The sequence below is a fragment of the Phalacrocorax carbo genome, chromosome 2 (assembly GCF_963921805.1).
Source record: "Phalacrocorax carbo chromosome 2, bPhaCar2.1, whole genome shotgun sequence".
NCBI classification, from domain to species: Eukaryota; Metazoa; Chordata; class Aves; order Suliformes; family Phalacrocoracidae; genus Phalacrocorax; species Phalacrocorax carbo.
In genome coordinates this window covers 160,700,262-160,727,413 of record NC_087514.1, presented here as the reverse complement: position 1 = coordinate 160,727,413, position 27,152 = coordinate 160,700,262, and the positions used below count along the sequence as shown (strand labels likewise).

The 27,152-nt window shown below is 43.9% G+C and overlaps 1 protein-coding gene across 4 annotated transcripts in view; it reads right to left on the bottom strand.

Moving 5' to 3' along the window:
- The window catches only part of PRKAG2 (protein kinase AMP-activated non-catalytic subunit gamma 2), a 231,489-nt gene that overhangs the window by 101,479 nt on the left and 102,858 nt on the right, over nt 1-27,152 (bottom strand). The window contains exons 2-3 of one of the 4 annotated variants that reach the window (XM_064445081.1): nt 19,590-19,717; nt 19,343-19,485 (exon numbers count right to left, since the gene is read on the bottom strand). The exons of the other annotated variants lie outside the window; for them this stretch is intronic. Of the exons in view, the coding sequence (XP_064301151.1) occupies nt 19,343-19,448 (106 nt within the window). The 5' untranslated portion in view covers nt 19,449-19,485; nt 19,590-19,717. The remainder of the gene's footprint in view (nt 1-19,342; nt 19,486-19,589; nt 19,718-27,152) is intronic. 4 annotated transcript variants of the gene reach the window in all.

Here is a 27,152-nt window from a genome sequence, read left to right as displayed (position 1 = left end):
TTCCCACTGAGCTCCTCAGACTGGGGCAAGGACTGTGGATAAGGCATTAGCACTAAAAATGAGCCCTTTTCAGTAACAGATTGTGGAGAGACCCATGCAGCTGACAGCAAAGCATTTGGGTGAGCACACAGAACATCCAGATGTTTCAGTCTTTTCAAAATTCTAAAAAATCTCTTCTCTGAATATCCTCGATGAAGGTGTCAAGAGGCAATTGAGAAAAAGAGTCTAACAATAAGGGACCCAACTGTGAATCCACTGGATGTGAATCTGTAATGGGTTTGCATTCATGGAGACATGTACATGTGCAAAATGTTTTACACATGAACTACTACCATGCAAGTCAGTTCCACTGTTTATCTCATTCCTCTTATATGTTCACATCTAGTTCCTCTTCTGTATATGTTCCCATGATCAGTCAAGGTGCTGGGTACCTGGGACCAGACCAACCACAAGAACATAATCCCACTACGGTTAATAGGACCAAATGAGTCAGAGCGTGTGATGTTTCACAAAGCTGAACCCATATAGTGTTGTTGGGAGATAAAAATAATCTGAACAAAGTAAATGAACCAACTAAGATATTCTCCATTTAATGCTATAGTTAGTCCTGACTTGAAATAATGTCCTTTCCACAAATGGGTAAAGGTAAAAAGAAAATTTACAAAAGGACTTAATTATTAGAGATCAGGTAAATTTTAAAAAAGAACCTTCTACTAACCAAAATATAATCACTGTTCAGCAGGAAGTCAGTGTTTGTCCTTCTTCATAAAACTATTTCAACTGGAGAAAAGAGCAAAGACCTCTGCAAATGCACCTGCCCATGTGAAACGTGCTGATGGGAGACCTGGAGATAGTTACGTGGATGAAGATAACTGAGCACAAAACGTTGCCTTTGGATACGCAGAAAGAAAACTGACACTGGTACAGTTGAAGACATCCTAGAGCAAATCAGCCCCTGGGTTACTTGCTTTGTAACCCAAGCAGGAGGTACAGTTTGCCTGGCCTACCCTCAAGAGCCTTCTCAAGCAACAAGGAGGGCAAATGAGTTCTGTGATACAACATGCACGAGAAAAAGTGGGGGATCAGCAATGATATCTTAAATAGGAGCATTTATTCCACATAAACTACACTGTTGAAGGTGAGCCAGCCAGTAGAAGTGTCTCCTTCGTCTGAGCAGAGAAGTGCAATTTGAATTAGCAAATTTAAAATTTCAATTCTGGTTTTGATACTGAATCCATCCTGGCTGAATTCCTTCATCTCTCTCTGGCTCAGGCTCATCATCTTCTGTAAAAAGGTGGAATGAAGCCGGAACATGCTATTGCTATCTCAGACCATATTAGATTATAGCAGATAAGAGAAAATGGATCATAAAGACTCTTTAGAACTCCTACAATAAAACTGCTCAGTTAAAATATTTAGGCAAAATTTGTTTTGGGTAAGTAACACTAAAAATGTTACGTGTATATCCAATTAGTGTTTTTCAGCCTCTCCTATTATTAACACCAGTCCTGCTACAGTCCCTTATGACATCCCCTTGTTACCATCTTACTCTGTTGAAAATGGACTGTTTGTGCTCCTTGCCCTCTCCTGCACAAGCTGTCTTCACTGCCACTGTTAGCCAGGATTTACTATATTTGATTTCTTCCCTGTGAATGGGAGCAAAACCAAAAAAGACCTACTGACTTGAGCAGCAGCAGCACCCCCATGACCGAGCTGCAGCCTCCCCGCTACAGTTTGAGCGTCACCAGCAACACATTCCCCACTGAGCAAAGCAGCTCAGCTTTAAAGCATCTCTTAATCTAAGGTAGAAACTCCTGTGTGTGAGTAGGAGTCAGCCGGGTTGAAACTCAAGCTACCAGTGCAATGAAGACAACTCCGATTTTCATCTGCTACAGTAATTCCACTTCTTGTAAGAACTCATTTTCCTGAACAGCCTCTCATAAGGGGTTTTAAAATTTCATCAGCCAGATTTCTTTTGTCAAGTCTTTTCTCAAGGTTCAAGAGGTCTAGGAGACTGAGGGCAAGGAAGGAATCAGTCCGCATCATCATATCACTTTCCTGCAAAACATTGCATTTGAATATAATTCAGTTATTTTGGGTTTACACCCTTCACAATGGCTGAGTAAGCAACACAGAGCTGAGACTTGTTACTTCTGTGGTGTCTTACTACATTCGTCATCTCATATTTCTGTTTAACAAGAAGGCAACTCCTCAGTGTCTTTTATGAAGAATATTATTTCAAAGAACATAATCAGCTTCCCCTGCATCTTCTTGTCCTGAAAGGTTCCTTTTGCCACTAGATAATGGAATAAATCCAAGATTTCCATGTGAGTTCCTGTTTTCAACCATCAGTGAACAGTGTGTTCTCGTGTCTTAACAATGTGCTCTTCAAACTGTCTCCTAAATTGCAGGCGTTGAAGCTCCCTTTGTATTTCTTATTCTTCAAGATGCCAGTTAAGCTCGGATGAGCTCTGACACCTGCCACTTAAACACAGCATTTAGTATGGGCTAAGCAGTGAGTAGGTTTGGTCTGGGATAATAAGCCTGAATTTTAGAACTGAAAAAGGGATACAGACCTGTCCCATATGCCTTTAGACCTGCATATAGCATGTTTCTTCCATCTACCTTTCTCAAGTTGTAGTTGTGACAACATCCAGCTTTTCACAGCAGGAGGGTCTATGTGTTGGGTCATGTAACCCAGCACGGGACAGAAGTCTGCTCCATTGCAGGTGAGCTGGCACTTAATCTAGCTTTTAGTTATCTGAGACATTAAAACAGGCGGAACTTTTGCCAGCTCAATTTAGCTGATTAACAGCTTTTGGGAGGAGAATGCTCTTAATGTATAGAGCAATATAATTTTACAAATACAGATAATTATTCTCCAGGAATGGCTTAAAATTATATACATTAAAGAATAGTTTTGATAAGCTATGTCTGCCCTAGGGTGTATGTCAGGACAGCTTTTCTCACAAAAACCTTTAAAGTGAACAAGTTCTACATTTCAAGTCTCACCTATTTCTGCCTCATTTTCTTGCCACAGCAAGAACGGACACCGGGTATGGGCAGGGGCTGAGCACGGGGACTGAACTGCAACCCACCGGTGGCTTACCCATGCCTTTCTCCTCCTCCAGGCTCCATGGTAGCCATACAGGCTTGCGATTAAATTTAGGATCAGTCTTTGCTGAACTTGTCCTACTCATCACTTCTAACTTAGCTTTTATCTGCTCAGCACTTCACACCTCCCCTCTGCAACGTCAGCCTTTTGCTTTCAGTCTCTCCTTATACCTCGATAACTGTGATGCTAATGAGAATATGGGAAGATAAGAGTCAAGGAGGATTTAGACAGAAAAACCTGAGGCTGGCCAGAACAACCGGATGACAGGCAGATTGCTTACATAAGGAATCAATAGCAATTTAGGATATTGAGGCAGTATGAGGATCACAAAGAGATCCTCCCTCTGTAGTTACTAGTTACTTTCACAACAACTTGATAGGATTGATAAATATTATCAGAATTGTACAGACAGAAGAATAGGTTCTCTAATCCCAATTATGGTCTCTTCATCATAAAACTGTGGGTCTACCTATACATCAGCAATTTTTTCCCTTTTATACATACATCTATATGCCTCTATTTGCCACATCACCACACATACTAACTGAATATCGTTGTACCACCATACTGGAGCAGGTCTAACCAGGCCATGGAGGCACCCCAGTGTGAACTGGCATGCTGTCGGGGAAGTGCTGCTCTGAGAGCAATTTGCCCATGGATATAATGTATCAGGAAGGAAAAAAATCCCAACAAGTCATTTGCACATATAAGGCTTTTTTCCTCAGCTAGAGGAATGCAAATGCCATGCAGCCTTTACATTGTCTCCAACGGTTTGCCTTATTATCACATCTCTAATTCCAGTTCACACAATCCACACAGCACTTTCTTATTATGGATGTGCTGCTGACATGTACAAAGACTGATTAGATAGTTAGGCACAAGCCAAGGAAATAATAAATATACACCTCCACTTTTCAGAGAATCATTTTACTATAGGCTCTTGGTGCAGAATTGAATTTGTCATCATAGTTTGATTTCTGCCCTTTCTTAGCAAAAAAATTTCCAGCTATTGAGTTAAATCTTCCAGACAGGTAAATCACATCCTAATATTTTCAGGTTTATTGTTTTGCCATCTGTTAGACAATGAACTGTTCTTGACTATCCTATTAGGTCCTGAAGGAATGGCAGGAAGATGTGCTGGAGGGGTTTAGGTTGGACATTAGGAAAAGATCCTTCCCCCAGAGGGTGGTGGAGCCCTGGAACAGGCTCCCCAGGGAGGCATCACGGCACCAGCCTGGTGATATTCAAGAAGCACTTGGACAAGGCCCTCAGAGACGTGGTGTGAATTTGGGGTTGTCCTGTGCAGGGACAGGAGTTGGGCTTGATGATCCTTGTGGGTCCCTCCCAGCTCAGGACATTCTATGAATCTATGATTCTACTACAGCTTTTACAAAGCTACCTTCCTAATCCTATTAGTGGGCCAAGAAATGCTTTTCCCCTTACGCACACACCCTATCTTGCCAATGTACCCATTCCTTGTAATCAGTATAGGAGAAAACTAGACCACAAAGGCCAAGCACACTTCTTTTCAGGCAAGCAGCCACTTGGATGGCCAAGAGAATTCTTCTGGTTACATGCCAGAGGGGTCTGGCTATGAGTGGACAGTCTTCATAGGTAAGTGAATGGGTTGCAGAATAACAGTAGCCTTCTCTTGGAGTGACCTATAGTGGTAAGGCCCCAGGGTGGCATCAGTGGTGGCCTTGTCCTGTCCAACTGGTCACTTACAGGCAGTGCTCAAAGGCAGCTTCACAATACAGAGGTGCAGACTTAGTCCAGGCTATACACCACAATAGATGACCATGGGTTTCTACCGACCAACCTCAAACAGGACTCAATAAAACAAGAACAGAGGCAGAAAAGGCTGACGAGGTTGATCAAAGGTACAGAGTAACTCTTCACCTTAGGAAAAGATGACTGCAGGATATGACAGAGGTCTGTAAAATCAGGCACAGGATGGAGATGGCAAACAGGCAAGGGAGCATCAGAAGAAAGTAGCAGGTAGGAGGCTCAAAACAAATACAGTGAAATACTTCTCATATATCATGTTCTTAAACAGCAGAACAGGTGCTGGTTTAGGTGATAGAGGTTTGGTTTTAAAATGCAATTGGACAAGATCATGGAAGAAAAACTCATCAAAGTCTACCAAACCCCAGCTTTAGCTCAGGACAGGATCCACAAAGTGCTGGAGGCTGGGAGAGCGTAATGGGAAACAGCCTCACATTCTCGGCCTTTTCTTATACTCCTCCCTATACCTGTGTTGCTGGCAACTGATGCAGAAAGAGACTGGTCTGGATGGATAATTGGACTGACCTGGTACATTTGTTCTTGTGTTCTAATTGAAAATGAACTTCAAAGCAGTAAAAATAGTGATGAAACCTCACACTCAGGAAGGTGCCTTTATTCTAGTGCCATCCACATTATGATTACAGTAAACCATTTAATTTTCTATAGCCTAAACTATACCATTTGTAAAATGATACTAATGGTACTCATCTTTTAAAGATACTTCAAGACCTACAACTAGGCAAATAAAACAATGACAAGGAGTTACCCATGTTATTAACCAAAACCTCTCAGGCACAGAAGTGTGTCAATATGTGCTGGTGCTCAAGTCCAGATAGTCCAGGGGCTGTGACAAAGCCTTGAAACAAGATGTAAAAAGACATCAGGCATTAAATCTGATTTTCAGAAGCACCAACTACCACTGAGTATTTAATGCCTTTTGAGGTCAAATCTTTCTTTTTGTGTTTATTTTGGAATCTAGAACAGGGGAGCTCAGGCTGCTGTTTTCAGAAGCGTGAAGAGTCAAGTCCCAACCTACATGGCCTGTTTATGGTTACACGATGTGGCAACACCAGTGACAGGATCAAACCTGGTGGATTCCTGATTCCTATCAGGAAAGAAGGTGGGGAGGAAAAAGCAAGCTGGAATTGCACTGCCAGCAATGCAGAGAAGATGTATCCAAGTCACCTTTAAATACCACACTTGGAATAGCCGTGTCAGCACAGCTGCAAAACTTGCCTGGGAAGCAAGGTAAATTACGAACTCCATTACAGGGCAGTTCGGAAGCTACTGTTCTCCTTTAAATCGGCTATCAGCTATTTTAAAGTTCGCTTTTGTAGAGTTATTTGACCTAGCAGGGACAGCAGTAAGGCACGCTCATGTCTATGTGGTCACCCAGGGTTGAGGCAGTGCCGTGAAGCTACATTGCCAGCGGTTCAGCTGCAATGAGACTCATGCTATTCCCCATCCCTGCACAGAGAAAAATCCCTCCGCTACTACAATTTCTTCAGTCTAATTCTTTTGTAGTTTAAGCTGACATTCCCCTCCATGTATGTAGCTTCATAGCTCGAATCTTCAGCTGAGAGAAAGCACCAAGCGTATCATTCCAGGTCCTGACTAGCCACCAGCTCCCTCCAACAGAGAAGCAGCATCTCTCGATCTCGATCTCGATCCTAGACAGTTTTGTAATTAAATTTTAGAGACTGCTGCTCACTTGTGGTTTTTTGTACTAAGCTTTCATTTCAGCTGGCAGCTCACTCCCATAACAATAATTTCTCTACAAGTCTCCTCAACGAGGATTAGTTTTGTCAATCTTAAGTATTACAGTTTTTCTTTATTAGTCTCCTACATCTTAAGGTTAGTTTACGCTGTTGGGATTTCTTGTAGAGAACTTGCTGCTTCGCTTTGTGCTCTGTATCATACTGGTGTTTATTTTGGAAAAAAAATTGTAATGATTTACAATAAGACCCTTGGCTTACAACACTTCGGTTTTAAGTTCAAATAGACTTCACATAGTCTCTAGTTTTGCTATTACCACTGCCAGGAAGGATCTCCATAAAGTTTTAAAGATGGACCTGGCTGATAGAAAAGAAAACTGATATCCTTTTAGGAAGGGAGAAAATAAACCCAAATCTGACAGCAATAGAAAGTTGTCACCTGCTCTGGGGTAAGGAGGAGATTTTTATTGCAGTTCAGTGGAAGAGGCATCTCTTTAAGAGACAGAAGAAGCACTTCTAACCATCTTGCCAGGTAAGTGAGGTAAAAATCTGTTTATTGTCATGGGGAGCCTACCAGTACTGGGAACTCAGCTCACTCTTACTGCAAATTTTGCATCTGTGTCAAATCTGCTGCCAGGCTGAAGCTGGGAGTAAAAGCACTAAACTATTGCTGGCAATAAGTCCTGCAATTTGGGGGGAATTTTTGCTTTTTGGTGTATATAGTGCTATTACCTCCAGTAATGGTAACTAAGAGCTCCAGGAGACTCATCTGACTATAAATGCACAAGTCTTTGAATGAGCATGTACCCTGACCAAGGTTTATTTGCCCTCAGCAGCTTCTCATTAATGGCTGTGTATTAGTGACAGTAGCCAAACATGCACACTGAGGAAGCTCTTGCTCCCCAAAATACAGTGACAGAGGGCCTGAGTCATGCCTGGGGGAGACTTATGGGCTTTGCATCACTGGACCTTTTCAGTGAATTATTTTCTTCCATTTGAAAGAGCTACGTTTCTATTTTCACACCTCCATGCCTGCTGTTTGGGAACGCGCTTAGGGTTTCTAATGCCTTTGCAGTGCAGTTCCTTCACAGCTCCAAAGCTGATTAAAAAGAGCACCCAGGGAAGAGGTGAAGAATATGGGTCAGATCCCGAGATGGTGCAAAAGCAGTGGATCTCAAGTGAGGTAAAAAAATGTAATAAGATCTAATTCGACTTTTTTTTTTTTCCTTGTAATAATATGCTTTAAGCTTAAAAAGAATGGTGGGAGTTGGGGGTCAGCAGTATCTCTCACCCTCCCCCTCGCCAGAGGTATTCTCCTGAGATGGTACATGTTGCTATCAGAAGCTGGTTATCTTAGTTCTAGGAAGATGAACTAAACATAAAAAATAAAGTTCATAACACTAAATAAAAATAAGAATCAGAATATACAGGGCAGGGGCAGTTAAGTGCCTATACATTTCAATATTAGCTACGTCTGCAAACTGTCAGCCCAAAAAAGGTCATTAAAATAATCTGGCCTTTTATGAAGAGCAAACTCTTGTTGACTGATAATGTTGAAAACATGATTCTAAGTTCCAGCCATCCCTGGAAGCTAATTTAACCCTTTCCTGAGCATCACACATACTGCCTGTCATATATGAGCTATCTTCGTGCAAATTCTGTTCTTTTCCCAGCAAAGGCATTTTCAGTTAATTCTGTAGCTCTTTAACAAGCTTTTCATCTTGTTGCTATTTTGCTTTCACACTTACTGTCCTATCTTCACAAGGATTTATTCTATTCACTTCAGATGTAAGCACTAGCTGGGTTTGGAGGAAAAATAAGATCAAGTATCATTTGCACTTCCCGTGCAGAGGACCCTGTCCCTATCAGGTGCCAAAACACTCAGCTCCCAGTAACTTCAACATGAGAGAGCTAACAGCAACCAGCTTTTTTCAAGTTTGGGTCCCTCATAGATTTCTGCAGATGCAACTAGCTATTTCGTTAATGAGTAGGGATTTTGATAACTTACTTACAAGAGCACACAGAGGTATTGGGTCTAATGACAGAGCTGCAGTTCTGCTTACTCGGAAGATAAGAACCCTTACATGTCTTAACCCACCCAAGCAACATCCCACAGGGTTTTCAGCATCCCCTCTGTGCTGGGTGATAACTGCAAACACATCCCTCTGATAAAAAGTAATGTGTGCCCTTTGCTAATGCTTCAAACCCACTGACATGGTGGGGTTTCTGGATTAAACAGATTCCCCTCAAATATTTGTTTTACATGATAGATTATTTATAAGAGGTTTCAAATGCTCCAACCTTCAGTCAATAGCTGACTCTACAGCCTTCGCTATCACTGCCCCTTTTGATTTCCTTCGGTTTTCTTTCCTTGAGATCAAGGTGATCTATTTTTAGTTCAGGGACTGGTTAAGTGAGGAGTTGCTATAGTGACAGATAGCTGATACAAACCAAGTCCCACTGCAATTCCTCCAGCTGGTAAATGAACGTTACCCAAAGTGGGGCAGAAGCCGGGGGTGCCCAGACACTGCTCAGCTCAGGAGGGCATTAATAACCGCCCAGGACTCTCGAGGTCACGCTTAATGTGTATGAAATGGCCAGGAGGCAGCCTGGGTCATTTTTGTAGGAAACACACATCTTTCTGCCTTTGTGGCCCAATAAAGGAGTCAGTATTGGTCTTAAGCTTTAAGTGGTGGTCTCCTTCTGCTGGTCTGCTGACACAAATGAGCTGTACAATCAGCCCTAGCAGCCTGTACCTGAGAAGTCACGCAGTTCTTGAAAATTTATCACAGAACCATAGAATCATTAAGGTTGGAAAAGACCTCTAGGATCAAGTCCAACCATCAACCCAACACTGCCATGTCTCCTAAACCATGCCTTGAAGCACCACATAAGTATATCTTTTAAATACTTCCAGGGATGGTGACTCCCCCACCTCTCTGGGCAGCCTGTGCCAATGCCTGACCACTCTCTCAGTAAATAAATTTTTCCTAATATCCAATCTAAACCTCCCCTGATGCAGCTTGAAGCTGTTTCATTCTATCACTAGTAACTTGGGAGAAGAGACCAACCCCCACCTTGCTACAACCTCCATTCAGGCAGTTGCAGAGAGCGATAAGGTCTCCCCTCAGCCTCCTCTTCTCCAGACTAAACACCCCCAGCTCCCTCAGCCGCTCCTCTTAAGACCTGCTCTCCAGACCCTTCCCCAGCTTCGTTGCCCTTCTCTGGACACGCTCCAGCACCTCGAGGTCCTTCTTGAACTGAGGGGCCCAAAACAACACACTATTCAAGGTGTGGCCTCATGAGTGCCGAGCACAGGGGCACCATCCCTGCCCGGCTCCTGCTGGCCACGCTATTGCTGACACAAGCCAGGATGCTGTTGGCCTCCTTGGCCACCTGGGCACTGCTGGCTCATGCCCAGCCAGCTGTCAGCCAGCACCCCCAGGGCCTTCTCTGCCAGGTGCTTTCCAGCCACTCCTCCCCAAGCCTGTAGCATTGCATGGTGGTGTTGTGACCCAAGTGCAGGACCCAGAACTTGGCCTTGTTAAGCCTCATACAGTTGGCCTGAGCCCATCAATCCAGCCTGTCCAGGTCCCTCTGCAGAGCCTTCCTGCCCTCGAGCAGATCAACAATCCCATCCAACTTGGTGTCATCTGCGAACTTACCGAGGGTGCACTCGATCCCCTCATCCAGATCTTTGATAAAGTTGTTAAACAAGACTGGCCCCAACACTGAGCCCTGGGGAACCCCGCTTGTGACCGGCCGCCAACTGGATTTAGCTCCCTTCACCACAACTCTCTGGCCTCGGCCATCCAGCCAGTTTTTTACCCAGCGAAGAGCACACCCATCCAAGCCATGAGCAGCCAGCTTCTTTAGCAGGATGCTGTGGGAGACAGTGTCAAAGGCTTTACTGAAGTCCAGGTAGACAACATCCACAGCCTCTCCCTCATGCACTAGGCGGGTCACCTGGTCATAGAAGGAGATCAGGTTGCTCAGGCAGGACCTGCCTTTCATAAACCCATGCTAACTGAGCCTGATCCCCTGTTTGTCCTGCACATGCTTGGTCAAAACAAGAGCAGCTGTATGCAAATGTTGAGAATTGGGTGGGAAAAGATGCACAGTCAGGATATTTGCAAGTTCAGCTTTTCTTGCAATTGAACAGCTGAACATCACAGAAATCATAGAATCATAGACTGGCTTAGGTTATGTTGGTTAGAAAGGATGTCTGGAGGCTGCTTCTCCAATCTCCCACTCGAAGCAGGTCTGGTATCAACCAAGGCCAGCTGTAGCTATGGCTTTGGCTAGCTGAGTCTTGAAAATCTCCAGGGATGGAGAGGCCACAACCTCTCTAGGTTACCTGCACCAGTGCTGGACCATCACCTTGAGGGAGTTTTTGCTGACATCCAGTCTGACGCCTCTCAGCTACAAGCTCCTATTTTATATTCCTTCTTTTACCATCTGCCACCACTAAGAAGAGTTTGGCTCTATCACCTTTGAAACTGCCCTTTAGGTAGTTGCAGTCTACTTTTAGATGGTCCCTTAGCCTTCTCTCTGCTGGACAAAATATCCCCAGTTTCCTCAACCTCTCCACACAGATCCCAAGACATCTGCTCCAAGTCCCAAAATATCTTGGTAGTTCTTCAGGGAAACTCTCTCCAGTTCCCCAGAATTTTTATGATGGTGGGGGGGGTGGGGGGGGTGGGGGGGTGGGGGGGTGGGGGGGGTGGGGGGGTGGTGGGGGTGGGGGGGGGCGGGGGCGACACACCAGAAATAGGGCACCCTATTCCAGGTGCAGCCCCACCAGCACTGGGTGGAGGGGTATAATAACCTCCCTTGACTGGATTGATCCATTCCTCCTGATGTAACCCAGTACGTGGTTCACCCTACTGGTGACGACAGCACATTTTTGGATAATTTTCCATATGATATCCATGACAACCCCCAAGTCCTTCTCGCTGGGGGTCAGTCATCAGTGCCCAGCATGTACTGCTGCACGGGCTCATCTCACCCACCATCCATGTCACTAAGGAGTGTTATCAGTCCCCACACTGATCCCTGGGTGTTGACCATCCCTAAATTCAGATATGTCCCTTGGGAAAAGTCAACATTTTTCCAGCTTCTCATCCTTTCAACTCAGTCCTTCTCTCAAAGAGGCTGGTACTGTCTTCACCTCCGAACACCCATCCGAGTTTTGTTGCCACTATTGCAGCAAGAACATCTCTGTTGCAAACTTTTCATCTCCCTCATGACTCCAGTTGCCTTTCGATCTCATTTCTCCCTCATCTGTATTTCTTAAATTGATTTCTGTCCTATTCTTGCTTATTGTCTGTAACGATACTATATGCAAGCAGCGGAGATGTCACAAATAATCTGTTCCCCTCCAGGAGCATCGGCTGCCAAGAAAGGCAGGATCGTTGCAAGAATCCTGCATATGCTATCGTAATTCTTGCACTGACTGAAATAAAACTGCAGGGCCAGATGGGCAGGATCTGTTAAACAATCCGGTGACTGTAGCTCTGAGCACGTCAAAAGGGTCCTTGTTACCCCAGAGAGAACACAGCATGGGGAAGCAGCTGTTTTGCAATGCCTGGAAAAAACTCTGAGGAAACAACAGGATGCTCGTAATTAATTTCAGCTAATCCTATCATCCCTCCTCCAGCTTAATCGCCCCAACTTTATCAAAAGAGGAGCAGAAAAAGGACAGGATGGGAACTCTTTGGTGCAAGCGTGTGATGCAGCGCTGGGCTCTGTCCTTAAACCAAGTAAGGCTGCGTGACCTTTCTGGCACGGAGAATTCAAGCCTCTAAGCCAAGCCTGCCAGACACACAATGATATCTCACAGAGCAGCCATTCATCTTTCAAGACCTAAGCCTTTGCGTTTCAGTATGACTCTGTAATGACAATAAAATGGCTAAAACAATTTTGAGGTGTTAAATCCCACCGCTCAGAGCCCTTTTGAGTCCTTGAACTGCTTTTAGTTTGGACAAGAATGAAGGTGAGAGTAGAAAACAGCTGAAATCTGGTAATTCCTGGGATTTGCTGATCCAATAAACCTGACAAACTGCCTTAACAACATCTTTGAAATTGCACTCTTGGCAATTCACTGAAACTTTGAGCAAGGAGTCAATAGTCTGAAACATTGATTTCTAATTAAACAAAAGTACCCACCTACCTAAATGCTACTGTCAAGTGGAATTTTAGGCTGTGAAAACATATCTGAGCTGGAAATTTGCTTTTAAAACCTGGCAACAGCATTTGTAATATAGATGCATGGGAGTATAAATAAACTGTCATCTTGCTTAGCCCATTCAAATCAAGTAGAAAGTCAGACCAGGATAACAGCTTCTCATACAGATATTCTTTGGAAGGTCAGAGCCCTTGAAAAGTACAAGGAAAGAAGGTGGAAAAAACACCTGGGGCAATAAGGATGAGAGTGCAATTTTGATCATGCATGGAAAACTAATTCCAGTGATTTTTGGCACGTAGGTTGTGACCCTCCAGTGTTCAGCATGAAGACACTCCAGGCTGCATTCTTTAAACTGAGATGTTATGTATGAAAGTCTTATCTACACTATGGTCTTTTCACCTCAAAAATGAATCAGATGATAGTTAATTATATCACAACGTGACTGATATAGTTTTCAAGCCTTATATATATATCAAAAGTCACCTGGTACCTGAAGGTAACAGAAGTGAAGGATGGAAAAGGAAATCCCGATAAATACGTAAATATTGTCTGCTTTCAGAAACAGGTGGTGTCTGCATCCGCTTTCACTCACAGTAGGTACCCAGCTTCCTTCTGTCTCGATTTCTCCTTTTCCACCTCAATGAACCCCTCCTCATACCTGCATTTCACAGCTTTACCTAGATTCAATCCCAAGATTTGCATTTAGTTTCTCTCTGTCTTTCAGAAATAACATTCATCCCGCTGTTCCAAACGACGCTATTGGAATAGCAGCAGAATTAAGGTATCCTCAAGACAGTGAAAAAATGAAGTGTCTATGATGCTGCTGTGCCTGGGGGAGAAATACCTGCACCCACAGGGACCAACAAGGACCGTAACCACACGGACGCCTCCCAGATATGAACTCAGAGTTCCCAGGTGAGAACTCTCCCTGATGAAAACCTGTACAGTTTGTAAAATAGCAAGCCAAAAGGGAGGCTAGCCCTGCTGGTCTGACCCACCACGCTGCTGACAACAGCACATCAGTGCTGAGTAGTTCAGTCATTTATAGCAATATTAGTATTTTTGATCAAACTTTGCAACGAGATGCACAGAGCTGCCTGGAGCAGGACTGGGAAGAAGCGTCCGTGGGCAGATCGATTTGCAGCACCGATCTGTAAATTTGTGCCTCAAGAGAACATATGGTATTTTCACGTGTATAACCTGCCACAAAATATAAATTTCTTTGAAAATAAATTGCTTGGGGAATTTGCATTCTCAGATAACTCAGTGTGAGAGCAAAGAGTCTACATCTTCTTTAAGCCCACAAAGGGCTGCAGTGGAAGGATGCTGCTGGGCCCTGCATCAGGGAGGGAGCAAGGGAAGAGTCCAGGGCAAAGCACTCTGCTCTATTTCAATTTCCACCAAATCAGTGGAGGTTTTCTGGGGTTTATTACTATCTGAATTTACCAGTACCTGCTTGAAAATGCCTTGCTGATTCTATCGTTTCATGGGCACAGTCCTTTTCCCCCCATTCAGAATGCTTTAAAGCTCTGTACCAAGCTGGGATGCGCCAGAAAGCACAGTAACTATAAGGAAGTGGAAAATGGAAAAATAAAAAGTCTCAAACATTTCATCTGGCTCACCATCACTTTTCTCCTTCCTGACAACCAGCCATAGAAATTTCACAGCTTCCAGGTTTCTGAGCTCTCTGTAGTACAAGATTAATCAGTAATGATCAGCAAGGGCTGCACATTTTCTAAAATCACTGTCAGCTCAACAGAGCATGAAAACCAGTAGAGAAAATCATTAACAAACCAAAGCTGTCTCAGTTTCTCATGCCCAGTCTCTGATGCTGGTGGTTTTAAGCTGCTTTGCAGGAGCAACAGGATTTTGCTCTTTCAGTTCATTTACAGCAGCAGCTGGAACATGCAGCGACTCCTTCACTCTCATTTATTTCTCCAGAAATTGTTTTGCCATGGTTTCTCCCCCACTGCCTCATAACAGAAACATCCCACCAGAATGATAAAAATAAATATCTCAGCTCTGGTCCTCCCACAAGCAGCATCACCCACTTTGGGGTGAAGTGCCGGATGAGCTACAGGTCCCCAGGCTGGAGGAGCAGGAGATCAAGTCCTGCCTCCTTTTGTTATTGCTTCTCTGTCCTCCTCCCACAGAGGACACATTGTGTCCCTGTTCCCAGTGCAGTTATCTGCAACCTGGCTTGTGCCAACAAACAATGGTGTGAGCCAGGCTGAGTATCCTCTGGGTTCCATTTGCACTCGGAGAGGTTGTGGACCACCTGCTCTTTGGTTTGGTGTAAGTCCTTGCCCATGGACTGCTGTCTGAGCTGGTTGCATCCCATGGCACATTAACCCTTACATTAACATTAACATATAGACGTGGCACTTCAGGACATGGTTTAGGAAGCACGGTGCTGTTGGGTTGATGGTTGGACTTGATCCTAGAGGTCTTTTACAATCCTTAATGATTCTATGATTCTGTAATGGTCTCTGTGGTTATCATTGATGCAGTCACCATATCTCCGCTGTTGGGAAGGAAATGTATGATTTCTCCACTTGACACACGATCACACTCACCTCCAACTCCAGGCGTCTGGGAAGGATCATGGCAAGCGATGGAAGAACCCCCTTGAATTTTTGACTGAGAGGGGAGGACATTTACCCTTGGGTTGAGCATATAAAGATGCTCTAAAATACGGCACCTCCCAGATCTGCTCTAGAGCCTTAGCAGCCCTCTATCCCACAGCAGTTAGCATGGACATGAGATAAAACATGTGCACTGAGTGCCACCAGCATGGCTGCAGCATATTATGGAGCAACTTGGGCACAAACCCCTGCCCTTCACACCAGGACCACCTGATATGTGTACATGGCAGACTGAAGCATGTTTGCAGGTGTATGTATTGGGGTCCGAGCCATTCAGAAGGCTCATTACTAATTTAGTCCTAGTTTGCACCTAATTATAACAGCTGGCAGGGAAATTGTCCTCAAGAGTGTTGTTGAGGCAGGGCAGATCAGGGGCCGAGGGGCGTCACTGAGGTTTGCTGGGAGCCCCTTGGACCCGGATTGTTGGGGCTCAGCTTTGGCCCCTGCTGATTAAAACCCACAGCAACAAATCCCAAGAGGAGCAGAGTGGGCATTTCCATGCAGCTAAAAGCCTCCAAAATCAGCAGTTTGAGGCTAAAGGCCTGGGCACAAGGCAGTGCCAGGGGTCACGGCAACCACGTGTGCTGCAGAGCGGTTCCTTCGCTGGGCGCTCATGGCTTGGGTAGGGAAGAAATGCTTTTAACATTATACCTTTTGCATGTGTCATTCAGTCCTTCACAGAATAGATGGTGTCCTTTAAAGGGCAGAGCAATTAGACTCACTGGGGCCAAAACATTGTCCCCTTCAGAAATGCCACAGAGCCTATCTATTTACAACACACCGGGCCGCAGCAAGTGCTGGCAGGCGGAGAAGCTGCCAGCGACCCTGCACAGGCAAGCCGCAACTGCAGTAGGAAGGAGGAAACTCTGCGGTGGTGATCCAGAGGTTGGAGAAATTTGGGGTAATCCCAGTCCTCAGCCCTGCCAACATCATATTGCATAAATCAGCTTCCCTGCTCTTTGGTGGATAGGTTGAGCTTTGAGGTCTCTCTGTTGGCTGCTCCTCTCCCCGAGCAAAGCTGCAGGCCCTCTGCCTTTCTCCCACAGCTCTCCCTGGTCTCGTTTGCTCCTGGTGCTTGTTCATGCTTTTTTCCTTCCCCTGTCTGTGTGATCTCTGCTTCTGTTTGGCCATACTCAGGTCTCCTCTGCTGTTCACTTGGCATAAAATGACTGTAAGGCTCCAAAACCAGGGAATTACAGTGACGCTCATCCTCAGCAATGCCACCCTCCACTTCTCTACCAGGATACGAACCTCTTCATCAGTGCAGAGGAAGGATGGAGTCTAGCTCAACTGATACACAGAAGAATGTACTACTTGATAACTTTAGCAGCAGCAGCCTGATGGTATCTACCCCGGGAAGACGAGGAGCTGCGCTGGCCCAATCCTATTTACAACAAGGAGGACTCTTCCTTAAAACACTTAGAGAGATGGCCAAGAAAAACCAGAAATTCAATATTCAACTAGTCCAGGTGACAAAGCACCCCTTTCTGGGGTATCAGGGTTTTTTTCCCCTCTTCTTTCCTTTTCCACCCCTTTCTGAATATGATCCAAACTCATTCAGCAACAACGAGGCTGCAGTGGCAGCACAGCCGTCCTGGGAGAGCTGGGTGGGAAAGCCCATGCTGGATTGCTGCCATTCATTTCTCATCCTTGATGGTAGATGGCAACTAAATGACATGCGCCAGTGTGTGATCAAACCTGATGAGCCACCAAGTCTGGTTTCTACCAATGCTCCTGCATGCCACAAATACTGGTCATAAAACCTGCTGAGCACTGGTGGTTCCCTTGGGAGCTGCTCGGAAAGTGTATATGAAGGCCTAATAGCTATGAGATACAGATAAAAGCTGGAAAATAATGCAAAGCTTTTGTTTTGTTTTGACATTTCCCTGCAAATAATTAAGGCCATATTTTTGGGGAAAAAAAAGACCAACCAACAAACAAGCATTTGCAAGTGCATTAACCTGTTTCTCAAAAGGAATCCAGACTCCACTGGGATGGCAGAGGCAATCCCCGCAGCAGAGCATCCAAGGAAGGCAGTAACCCAGACACGTCCTGTTTACTTTTTCATACTCTGGTGACTTGGTAGTTCTTTGTTCATGATGGAAATGCAATGCAGGGAGCTGACCTGGTCACACTTTTACAAGAATGGCAGCTGCAAGGTCTGTAAATACTGCGCAGAAAACTCTGCCTAATGCTCGCTGTGTACCACTGGAGTGGGCTACAGAGCTGGATTAATGGGAGTGCGGATAAGGAGGACCACATTTTTCAGCATTGCTGGCATTATACTTTCAACTGTTTTTTATAACTCTTTCACAAACATTACAGCTCATATAGCCAATACTTCTGGTGCAAAACAAATTATTTTCTCTGTGGAGGAAGATAAGGACAGGGTTTAGAGTTAGGCTCCGAGGAAGACTTGCAACACTATGTTTGGTGCTTCCAGTGGTGAACCCTTTTGCAGATGTTGGCTATTCCCATCTCATTGATGAAAACACAAGAAGAGGGTGAATTAGTGGCTCAAAATGCCATTAATCACTCAATCAGCAAATCGTACAAGTGTTTCTGCCTAGGTAAGAATTTAGAGATTTTAATTAGAGATTTGGGAATAAATTTTACATCTGGGTAATCTGTAATCTAAATACTCCCCTCTTCTTGCATAAACTCTGTTGCTTCTCTTTCTGCATCTTGCTGACACTGTGAAACACCAGAGACCTGGGTCATATCTCATTCACATCATCTTGACCTTACTACCACTCCAGCAGAAACCCTCAGACGGATTTAGGACAATGCAGAACAAGGCACAGTAGCTTAGATTTAAAAATACTTAACTGTACAAAACAGGAACAAAAGGAGAAGCATTTGCATAAAGGACACCTTGAAAACACCACAACCGACCACTAAATAAATTGCAAAACGTTAAATAGTAGAAAAGTAAGCTTTCTGGGCAGCCACCCATCCATCAATAGCAACTCCCCATCACTAAATCTGTATGTACCTCTCCACACCATACATATGGTCCAACACTACTCATACCTTTTGTCATTCTGCCAGATTTAACTCAGTGACTCCTGACTGGTAGACAGTAAAAAAGAGCCTTGCCTACCCTTTGCACAAGTCAGCCTCTCTAAACTCTGCCTTATCTGGCTGATTCAGTGTAACATCAGTTTTAAACCTCTTAGTCACAGGACAGAATCTCTCAGCAGCACTCATGTCTTCGGGGAACCACAGAGTTGTAAAACAGCTACCATTAGTCCATATAGGAAATTAATGCATTAAACATTATGTTTCTCCACTATTCTTAAGAAAAACAGCCAGACCCTGTTGGAAAACCCCTTGTCTCCTGGCCAGCTGATCCCTACATGACACACACAGCTCAACACCTGTACTAGAGTTAATAGTGGCTAGGAAAAGATTTGATTAATGGAGAACGGTCCCTAGCTGCAACTCAAACACAATTATATTGATAATCGCAGTATCAGAAAGATATGTTCTTAAATGCTTTAATTATCAGATTGACATACAATTTTTCTTTATTTAAAATTCATCTTTAAATATATGGTGTTAGCCCTAACTTAGCATTTAGTTACTATTCTTCAGTTAAAGTAACATTAGTCAACAGCCCCTTTTGAATGTATTTCATAGCATTTACGGTAAACCTACCCGTAACCTCTCTTTTTTCCCAAAGATTGTATGTGATGTGTGTTACAGGTGTCAGGTCAGATGTTCATCTCCAGTGCAACCCAACATATAAATAACCTCCACACAACAATGGAGCGATTCAATGAAATTGGAAAGCACAAAATTGTTGCTCGATAATTCTCTATCCCCCACTTGCTGCCCTTTCCCAAAGACCAATGTCCCTCCTTTTCAGACAGGTAACACAGAGGGTCCCTACCGAACAGGCCATGAGGATCGGACTGGCATCTCGCCGAGCTTTTGCACTGCTCCTTTCTCTTCTTGCTCCCTCTAAAGCTACCAAAACGCTTCATGAGCTGCAACATACGCTCACGCGGCAGCAGCTGTCGGTCATGCCCAGGACTGAAGGAAAAAAGCAAGGCAAGGTGTCGCTTACATCAACAGCCCAGGTACAATAAAATAAAGCACCAGAACGACCGTGTGGCTGCAAAAGAAGTCCAGCTCACCGGCGTTTCAGCTCCGAGGCACTTGGTTTTGGTCTTCGTGGACAGCCGCTCTGCAGCAGGCTGCCAAACCTCACACGCCAGCCGCTTCTAGTCTTAATTCCAGCGTACAGTAACTCGCCTGCAAGTATCTGTGGACACAGGGAGAAGTTCAAAGTCTGCCCAGCTTGTAGCCACGGAGCTGTTATCCGTCAGCCGTCAGAAGCCTCGGAGACCAAAGCACCGTTTTCCAGTGGATCAGCTCATGCGGAAAAGGTCAGGAACCGCCTGATAAGCTCCCTCATTTAAAAAATGCAAAGGAGCCGCAAGTCCTCTTGAAGGGAACTGTCATGTGCAGCACGGCATGATGACTCTTTAAAAAGGCTGTAAAAGGAAACCACCCCTGGACAGACAATTCCTGGCAGCACACATCCTGGGCACACTCGCACCATGACATGACATCACCCAACTATTTTGATTCATGTGTGCTGGATCTTCGCAGCGACAGCATAGTCCAGCTGCCTGCTGATGAGCTCCGAAACACCCGACCCTCTGCAACTAATGACTAATGGATTAATGGGAACGAGCTTCTGCCAATTCATAAAGAGAAGGCTGATACTTTCTGGAAACTGTAGCCAGAGCAATGGGCTGGTCTTTCTCTAGCACGGTGCCCTCCCCGTGCTACGCATATCTATATGCTCTGCGTAGATTGCTCTATTCAAATTTGCTGTCTGCAAAGCAAAAGGCACCCAGGACAGCTGTTTGTAACACAATTGAAATCCACCTCGTGGTCTTTTCAATGAGGCAAACATTCACGGGGCTGTTGCTCATCCCAACCAGCCAGGGTGTATTTTGTTAGGCTCCGAGTCTGTGCATTTAGAGCTGTTTACTTCAGGAAAGAGTTGAGCAGCATAGGCTAGATCTTGAGCAGCTGGAAAGGGGTACAAGCACAAACTAAGGCATGATCAAACTATTGTAGCCAGCCTTCCTAAGATTACTCTAAACGTTCTGTTAAATCAGAAGCATTTTTTAAAGTCATAGAGCACCAGCCTTTCCTCTGGATATCATGGGAACTTGAGGCTTGGATGTTTCAAAAATCAAACCCTTTATGAGTAATGAGAGCCTTTTCTCTTTAATTCCTAGGAGGAATTGAAGGCCTTAGCACCTTTTCCCTCTCCAAAGAAGCATGCCTTTTTCTTTGTGCCCATTATTGCTCCTGGGACTTAATATCATTAGAAAGGAAAAAAAAAACCATCCATGAATACTGCAGAAAAAGACTTTTATCAACACAGATTTCTTGCAAGCTCTGGCCTTTCAGAAGGTTAGCTGTCACCAAGGCATCAATGCAAGGATGTGCTAGGAGTTCAGGGACCCCGAGTGAAGGTGCGGAGATGACAGCAGGTTTCCCTGCCATCCTCAATGACCAGATACTTCTCTTGGTCTACCCTATGGTGGTCATGGAAGAAGACAGTACAGAGGGTACCTAGTGACAAAAATAACCAAATTATTAACACGACAATTATCTTCCAGACTGGGGTCTCACTAAGATCCAAGTGAGGAACCACAATGATTAATTTAAGGCTCTTCCCATCCTTTCCTCTCCTGACTTGTCCTACTGCTTTCTTTTATCCCCATCCTTGTGGTCCTAGCCACAAGTTTCAGCCTTTCATATGAAGATCCTACTGCTTTTCACCAAATAACAATATTTTGCATAAAATAGCCTGTCAGCACAGTGCTTTACAAAAGCCCCTTCCCCAGCCCATCCCTTGAGGTTCACTGTTCACCCAGTGCAGAGAAGCAACAGGTTGAGCAATGAGAAGTGTTCAGGGACTGGCAGAGTAAAGTGTCAGCGTAACTTACATACTTGTTTTAACATTGTTGTAGGAAGTGTCAAGCTCTTCACATCCCATCTGGCCTTGTGTGACCACCACATTTACCTCTGCAAGCTTCATCTTCACTGTCCCTTCCCTTCATTCTGCCGTGCTCATGCCACCGCAACTGAGACAGTAACTGTAGTGGGGAAAGCTCTGGCTCCACCCATAAGCATGTGTGACGGGCCAGCTCTCAACCTATTTCCACGAGACCCATGACCGTCACAGTCTTTCCTATTTGAAAAACTGTTCCTGAATAGCAAAACTGAATCTTCCTTGCTGCAATTTAAGCCTACTGCTTCTTATCCACCATGCACAGGGAGAACAGATTGTTGCCTTCTGCTCCAGAGCAGCCCTTGATATATTTGAAGACAGTTATCCAGTTCCTTTTCCAGTCTTTACTTGGCCAAAGACACAAGAAATGCTGCCTACAACACCAATGCAATCTGGACCTCAAGTTTCCCCTCCTTAGAAAAGCATTCCCTATTCTTCAGTGGCCAAAGGACTGCTGAGAATGACTTAATGTTGTCAGAAATGAACAAATTTAAATCCCCTTTTAATGAGATAAGAATTGGTATTGTTTCAGCATGGGAACAGCCTCCTTTCTGATGGAGGCCAAGGATAAATAGTAGCTGATGACCTCTGCAAGCAGGGCCATTGCACCAGGGGGGCTCATTTCCCCTTATTAAGGAAAGCAGCAAGCCCCTGATGTTCCATACAGAGCTACCAGAAAACAAAACACTGTTTAACAACTGACTTTCACAGTAATTTGTTACAAAAAGCACTAAGTGCTTTGAGTACAATCATTTTATCTCCCACAGCTAATGGTCTAACAGATACTAGCACATTTACACCAGATACTACATCTCCTTAATGATTCCAGTGGAAGGATCTTATAAAACTAATAATAAAAAGCTGGGCTTCAAAGAGCTCCTTTGGGCCACCTACGTTCTGGAGATTGAAAACACAAATCCCTTCCAAACAACCATGAAATGGACTCTTGTCAAGATACTTTGAAGTCTCCCAAAATAGTTAGAGCATATTATGCTTCTTGGGCTGCAAAGGGATAACACTGTCCCCTTCCAAAATCCATACGTGGGCCCACTCTGAGAGGTACCAAGCACTGGACAGCTTAATAAAATTATTTGGGGGAAAGGAGCAAGCAAACACTGGCGTATGTGTGTGAAGTGCTTCCCTAGTCCTGCTGTATCTGCTAAGCTTGCTGAACCTGAGCGATTTCACGGCCTTAGAGCAGCCTCTACGCTGACAACTCATCAACCTGCCTCCAGCCCCACCACCCTCTTGCCCCAAGTCATCTGTTTCTCTGACGGTTTTACTTTGATGACCTAGTGTCAAGTCCAAAAAGAAAAGCCTAAAAAAGGCTCTAGAGCTAAAAAAAGACCTACATCTCAGGGAAATCTCCCTCACGCCAGTTCTTGCCTTCACCCCATCAGCCACCTGTGTGCCCAGCCACCCAGCAATGTCCTCCCCTGCTCATCCCAGCCTGCCATCTCCTTAAACCAGCTGTTGTTTTTTTTTAAAAAAAGGAGAGGCTGGAGCTTAAAAGGTAGAAAAGATAAACCTGCTTCTGTTATATTTTTCACTAATTCACAGGGCCACATAATGAGAGGAGTCTCATGGCAGGAATCATCTCCAAACCAACCTGAAAAAGACCCATCTGTGGCCGGGCTCCCTCTCCTCGATGCTTCTTTCTTTTCAGTTCTCCATCTCTCAGGATAACCCCCTTCCCCCCAGTGATTTAACATGACTCTTCAGGCACAAACATAACAAAAATCTTCCTTTCTCTGGAGGCAATGTGAAGATTTGCTCTATGAGATAGAATTGGGGTTTGAGCGTTCAGATTTGGTCACCAGATAGGAAATACGAAAACGCCATTGCACCAGCCAAGCGCAGCCATCATGGGGTGTCTGACCCAGATGGCAGAGTTTTGAAACACAAACTGATTCATCCGTCTCATGGAAGCATAAATTCTGTGCCATGGTGAAAGTACTTTAAATGCTGAGATTTTGAACTATTTCCTCACTTGCCTTTTTAATAGGAACTTTAACCTGATATACAAATGCAGCAGCAGAGTGTGGGGCAGGCAATGGGGACCACTTAATCCTATCAGGGTTTATTCTGGTGTGAAAATGGAAAAAACCAATACTTTTCTCCTTGAAATTTAAGAGCTTATTTAGCACAAAACAGGAAGGCTAAAAAAAATATGCATCCCTTTAGTGAAAATTAATGCTTCAGCTGGCTTCTGACTGCAAATCAGCAAAACCAAGTATTTCCCTTTCCTCATTGCTGAGAATTTTCTTTTTCAAAATCCACAGTTTTTGTCATTGCTGAAAGAAATAAAGTTCACTCTTAGAAGGGTAAGGCACGAACCAGGTTTGCATTTTTACATGGATCACTTTTCTCTGCCTTGTCCTACTTAAAAATTTCCCTAAATTGGAATTTTTCTAAACTTCTCTTCTTGTACAGACTGATGTTGGCAAAATTAAACAATTTTTATCACCATCAGTGCTGCTGGGCCACTCTTACAAGCCTCACAGCACCAGAGTGGTTTTTAACTGCAACTGTATTTCATATAAATAGCTAGCTTGAAAAATATTTCAAAATAACATGCAAATAAATATGTAAAAGAGATGTTTGCTCTAAAAAAAACCCAGTCAAGACTACAAGTGATGCAATGCACAGTAACAAAAGCCTGTTTTGCTCAAACACTGTTTGCAGGCTGGCTGAACAGGGCATGCAGCCTGTGTTTTCAAAGGGAAATACAAACTACTGCTTTCTCCATCTGGTCCAAGTCCAGCTCACACCCCATAAAAGAACTGCAAGTTTATGACTCCAAGCTGGGCTCAATTACTTCCCATAATCATAACCGAGTGTTTCACTGTAATGAGTTTTTGTCTTTATCCCCCCTTTTTCATACTACTTCATGCTGCTTTCACTGTGTATTAAGAAAGATTTCAACCTCTGAAGCTGTCAGGCTGGCACTGAATTGGTTTTGAAAAATTTGAAAGTTTAAGTTTACATCTTTTTAGTGGTCCCAAAGGTGCACACTAGATTCCCCAGAACTCTTGGTAAATTACTTATAAATTACATCCTGGCGTCTTTGTGATGTTTTTCTATCCTACCTTTCCAGAGGTTATAATACGAACCAGCAGGAATAGGAGTAACAGCAATGGTAGTGTTGGCATATTGGCAATTCCTAGTAAGAAAAACACTGTATTTCACACTCAGAGCACTGAGAAGACCCAGAAGACCGATAAGCTGGGACTGATGACTATGATCCTATCCAAATGATAATTTTAAAATTTCCCCACATCCTACTAATAAACTGTGGTGCATATGTTTCGCTTCTTTAGCAATTTCAGTTTGTGCTGTGAAAAATGGAGCTGTTCTTACATACGCCACAATCTGGCTGAGCTCAAAACAGCAAAACAGTATTTGATCCAGCAAGCACAGGATGTCTGGTGTGACAACACAACTCCTAAAATTTAATAAGTTCTCAGATGAAGGAAAACATCTCAGCAGTAACTGCTACAAAAAAATAGTAGCAACAATAAAGTTCCTTAGAAGTATTTTTCCACTTATGCTTTTCTCATCTCTTCTTATTATTCTTGCTTCTATCAAGTCTTTCAACCATATCCATCCACAAAACCTTGAGAAGGAGATAGGATTCACTGGAACATCACAAATCTGTTTTTCATCCTCTTCTTGTTCTTCTTTCTTTTCCGCTTCCTCACTTCTCATGCAGGGTTGGAACAGATTAAATGATGCTAAAGTTGTAATGGGCATTGTAGAGCTGAACAAAATATCTCCTTCTGTTTAAATTAAAGAAAAAGTCTTCCAACCAGCACTGAATGGGTCACAAACTGAATGACGGCAAATGAATAAAGCCTGAAATTACTCCAAGAAAGTGGTCATATTAGGGATGGCCAGTACCTGAAGAGTGAAATTCATGTCACTGACCATAGCGAACACCCCAAAATGCAAGTGCACCACGACCCCACAGAAATATAGTCCTCCACCGATTCTGCCTTAAGAGATTTATTTGGAGAGATGATGAAAACTCCACTGAATTAGCAACAGTTTGCACTAATCCTCAGCTGTCCTTGGATGTCAACCCTACACAAACCCAGCCAGCATCCCTTCGTTGCACAGCCATAGCCACCACATTTGCAATTCAGAAGGTACTAAGAGCATTAGCAGTAAAAAAGCTTCACACACATTTACTGCAGTTTTAACATTCACACTGGCACGGTTCTCATAAAATGCACCATTGGTGACCAACATACACCTTGGAAGCAATGCCTTCATCCTAAATCTAGATAGGATGATGAGGTTTCAAAGTAATTTCAAGTTCTGTACCCCTCTGCTCCCCACTGTGAGCAGATGCACCTGACAGCTAAAGCCAAGAAGTTTGCTTAAGCATGAAATAAGACAACAAAGAGGCTCCTGACTCGGTATTATTATTATCTACTTTTTTTGGTTGAAAATAATCTTAAGTGTTCCCTAACAATAAAAAATGCCAACAGTGCAATTTTGCAGTTGACAGTCATCCCACAAATGACCCATTCCTATACCACAGTGGATATAATAAAGACCTGTACTATCTATATTATACACAGAAAATTAGAAACAGTGGTCAGCAGCAGCCTATTAGACATGTGAGACAATGCAGAAATGCTGACTGAATAGAAAATTGAACAACACGTTGAAAAGCTAAATGCTTGAGAAGCCTTTCTCATTCCTGGGCTCCAGCGACTTCACTGACAAAGTTCTTCAGTGATGAAAGAGGGACCTCACTGGTTCAGCTGCAAGAAAGCAGCAGCTTCCAGAGGAGTGAACCATTCCTTGTGAACTCATAACCTCAAGTCTGCCAAAGCTCAAGGACAAAGGAGTTTGCATACGTGTGCTTCTCCTGCTCTTAGCTGCTGTGATGGTGCAGGAGAGCCTGAGGCCCACGATCAGGTTACCTATTGGGGTATCTAATGCAGGTGCTTACACAGAATGGACATTTTCCATGAACTATTGCAAATGTTGTTTTGTTGACAGTGAAAGCAGGGTCTTGTAGCATTAACCAGTGGTGAGCTGAATTGTTCACTGAACTCAAGCTCAAAGCTCACAAAATCCCAGTGACTATCTGGGGTATCCACAGGAAGGGCTTTAACTGCTTATTATATAGCTACCGACAATATATTTACATGAATGACTAAGGACGTCGCACAGGACTGGATCTCAATCTGATGAACTAAACGCAGGCATAATGCCAAGAGAGGAAATTCCTAAAGGATCACCCAACACTGCATTGTCATTACAAGTGGGATTGCTCCAGCAAGAGGATTACAATACAAAGGGAGGAATCCACTGTGCACAGACAGGGACTGCACTGAAATCCAACCCCCTGCACAGCCTCTTTGCATGGCAGCCAGCTCCCTCAGTCTGTTTGTTCAAGTCACCCCTAACAAATACGGTAGACCTTCATCTGGTCATTAAGAAACAGTACAAGGCATTTAATAAAAAACCCAAACAAGATCTATCTTTGCTTTCTACCCTTACTTTTCCTATGAATTAATGATTTCGAAGCATCGTTAATTGCAAGCAAAAGAATAAACCCAAGTACACTGCATACTTTAATGTCATAATAATTGAACAACTGGCAAACCAGCTCTGTTAACTTCCCAAGATAAACAACCCGGGAACC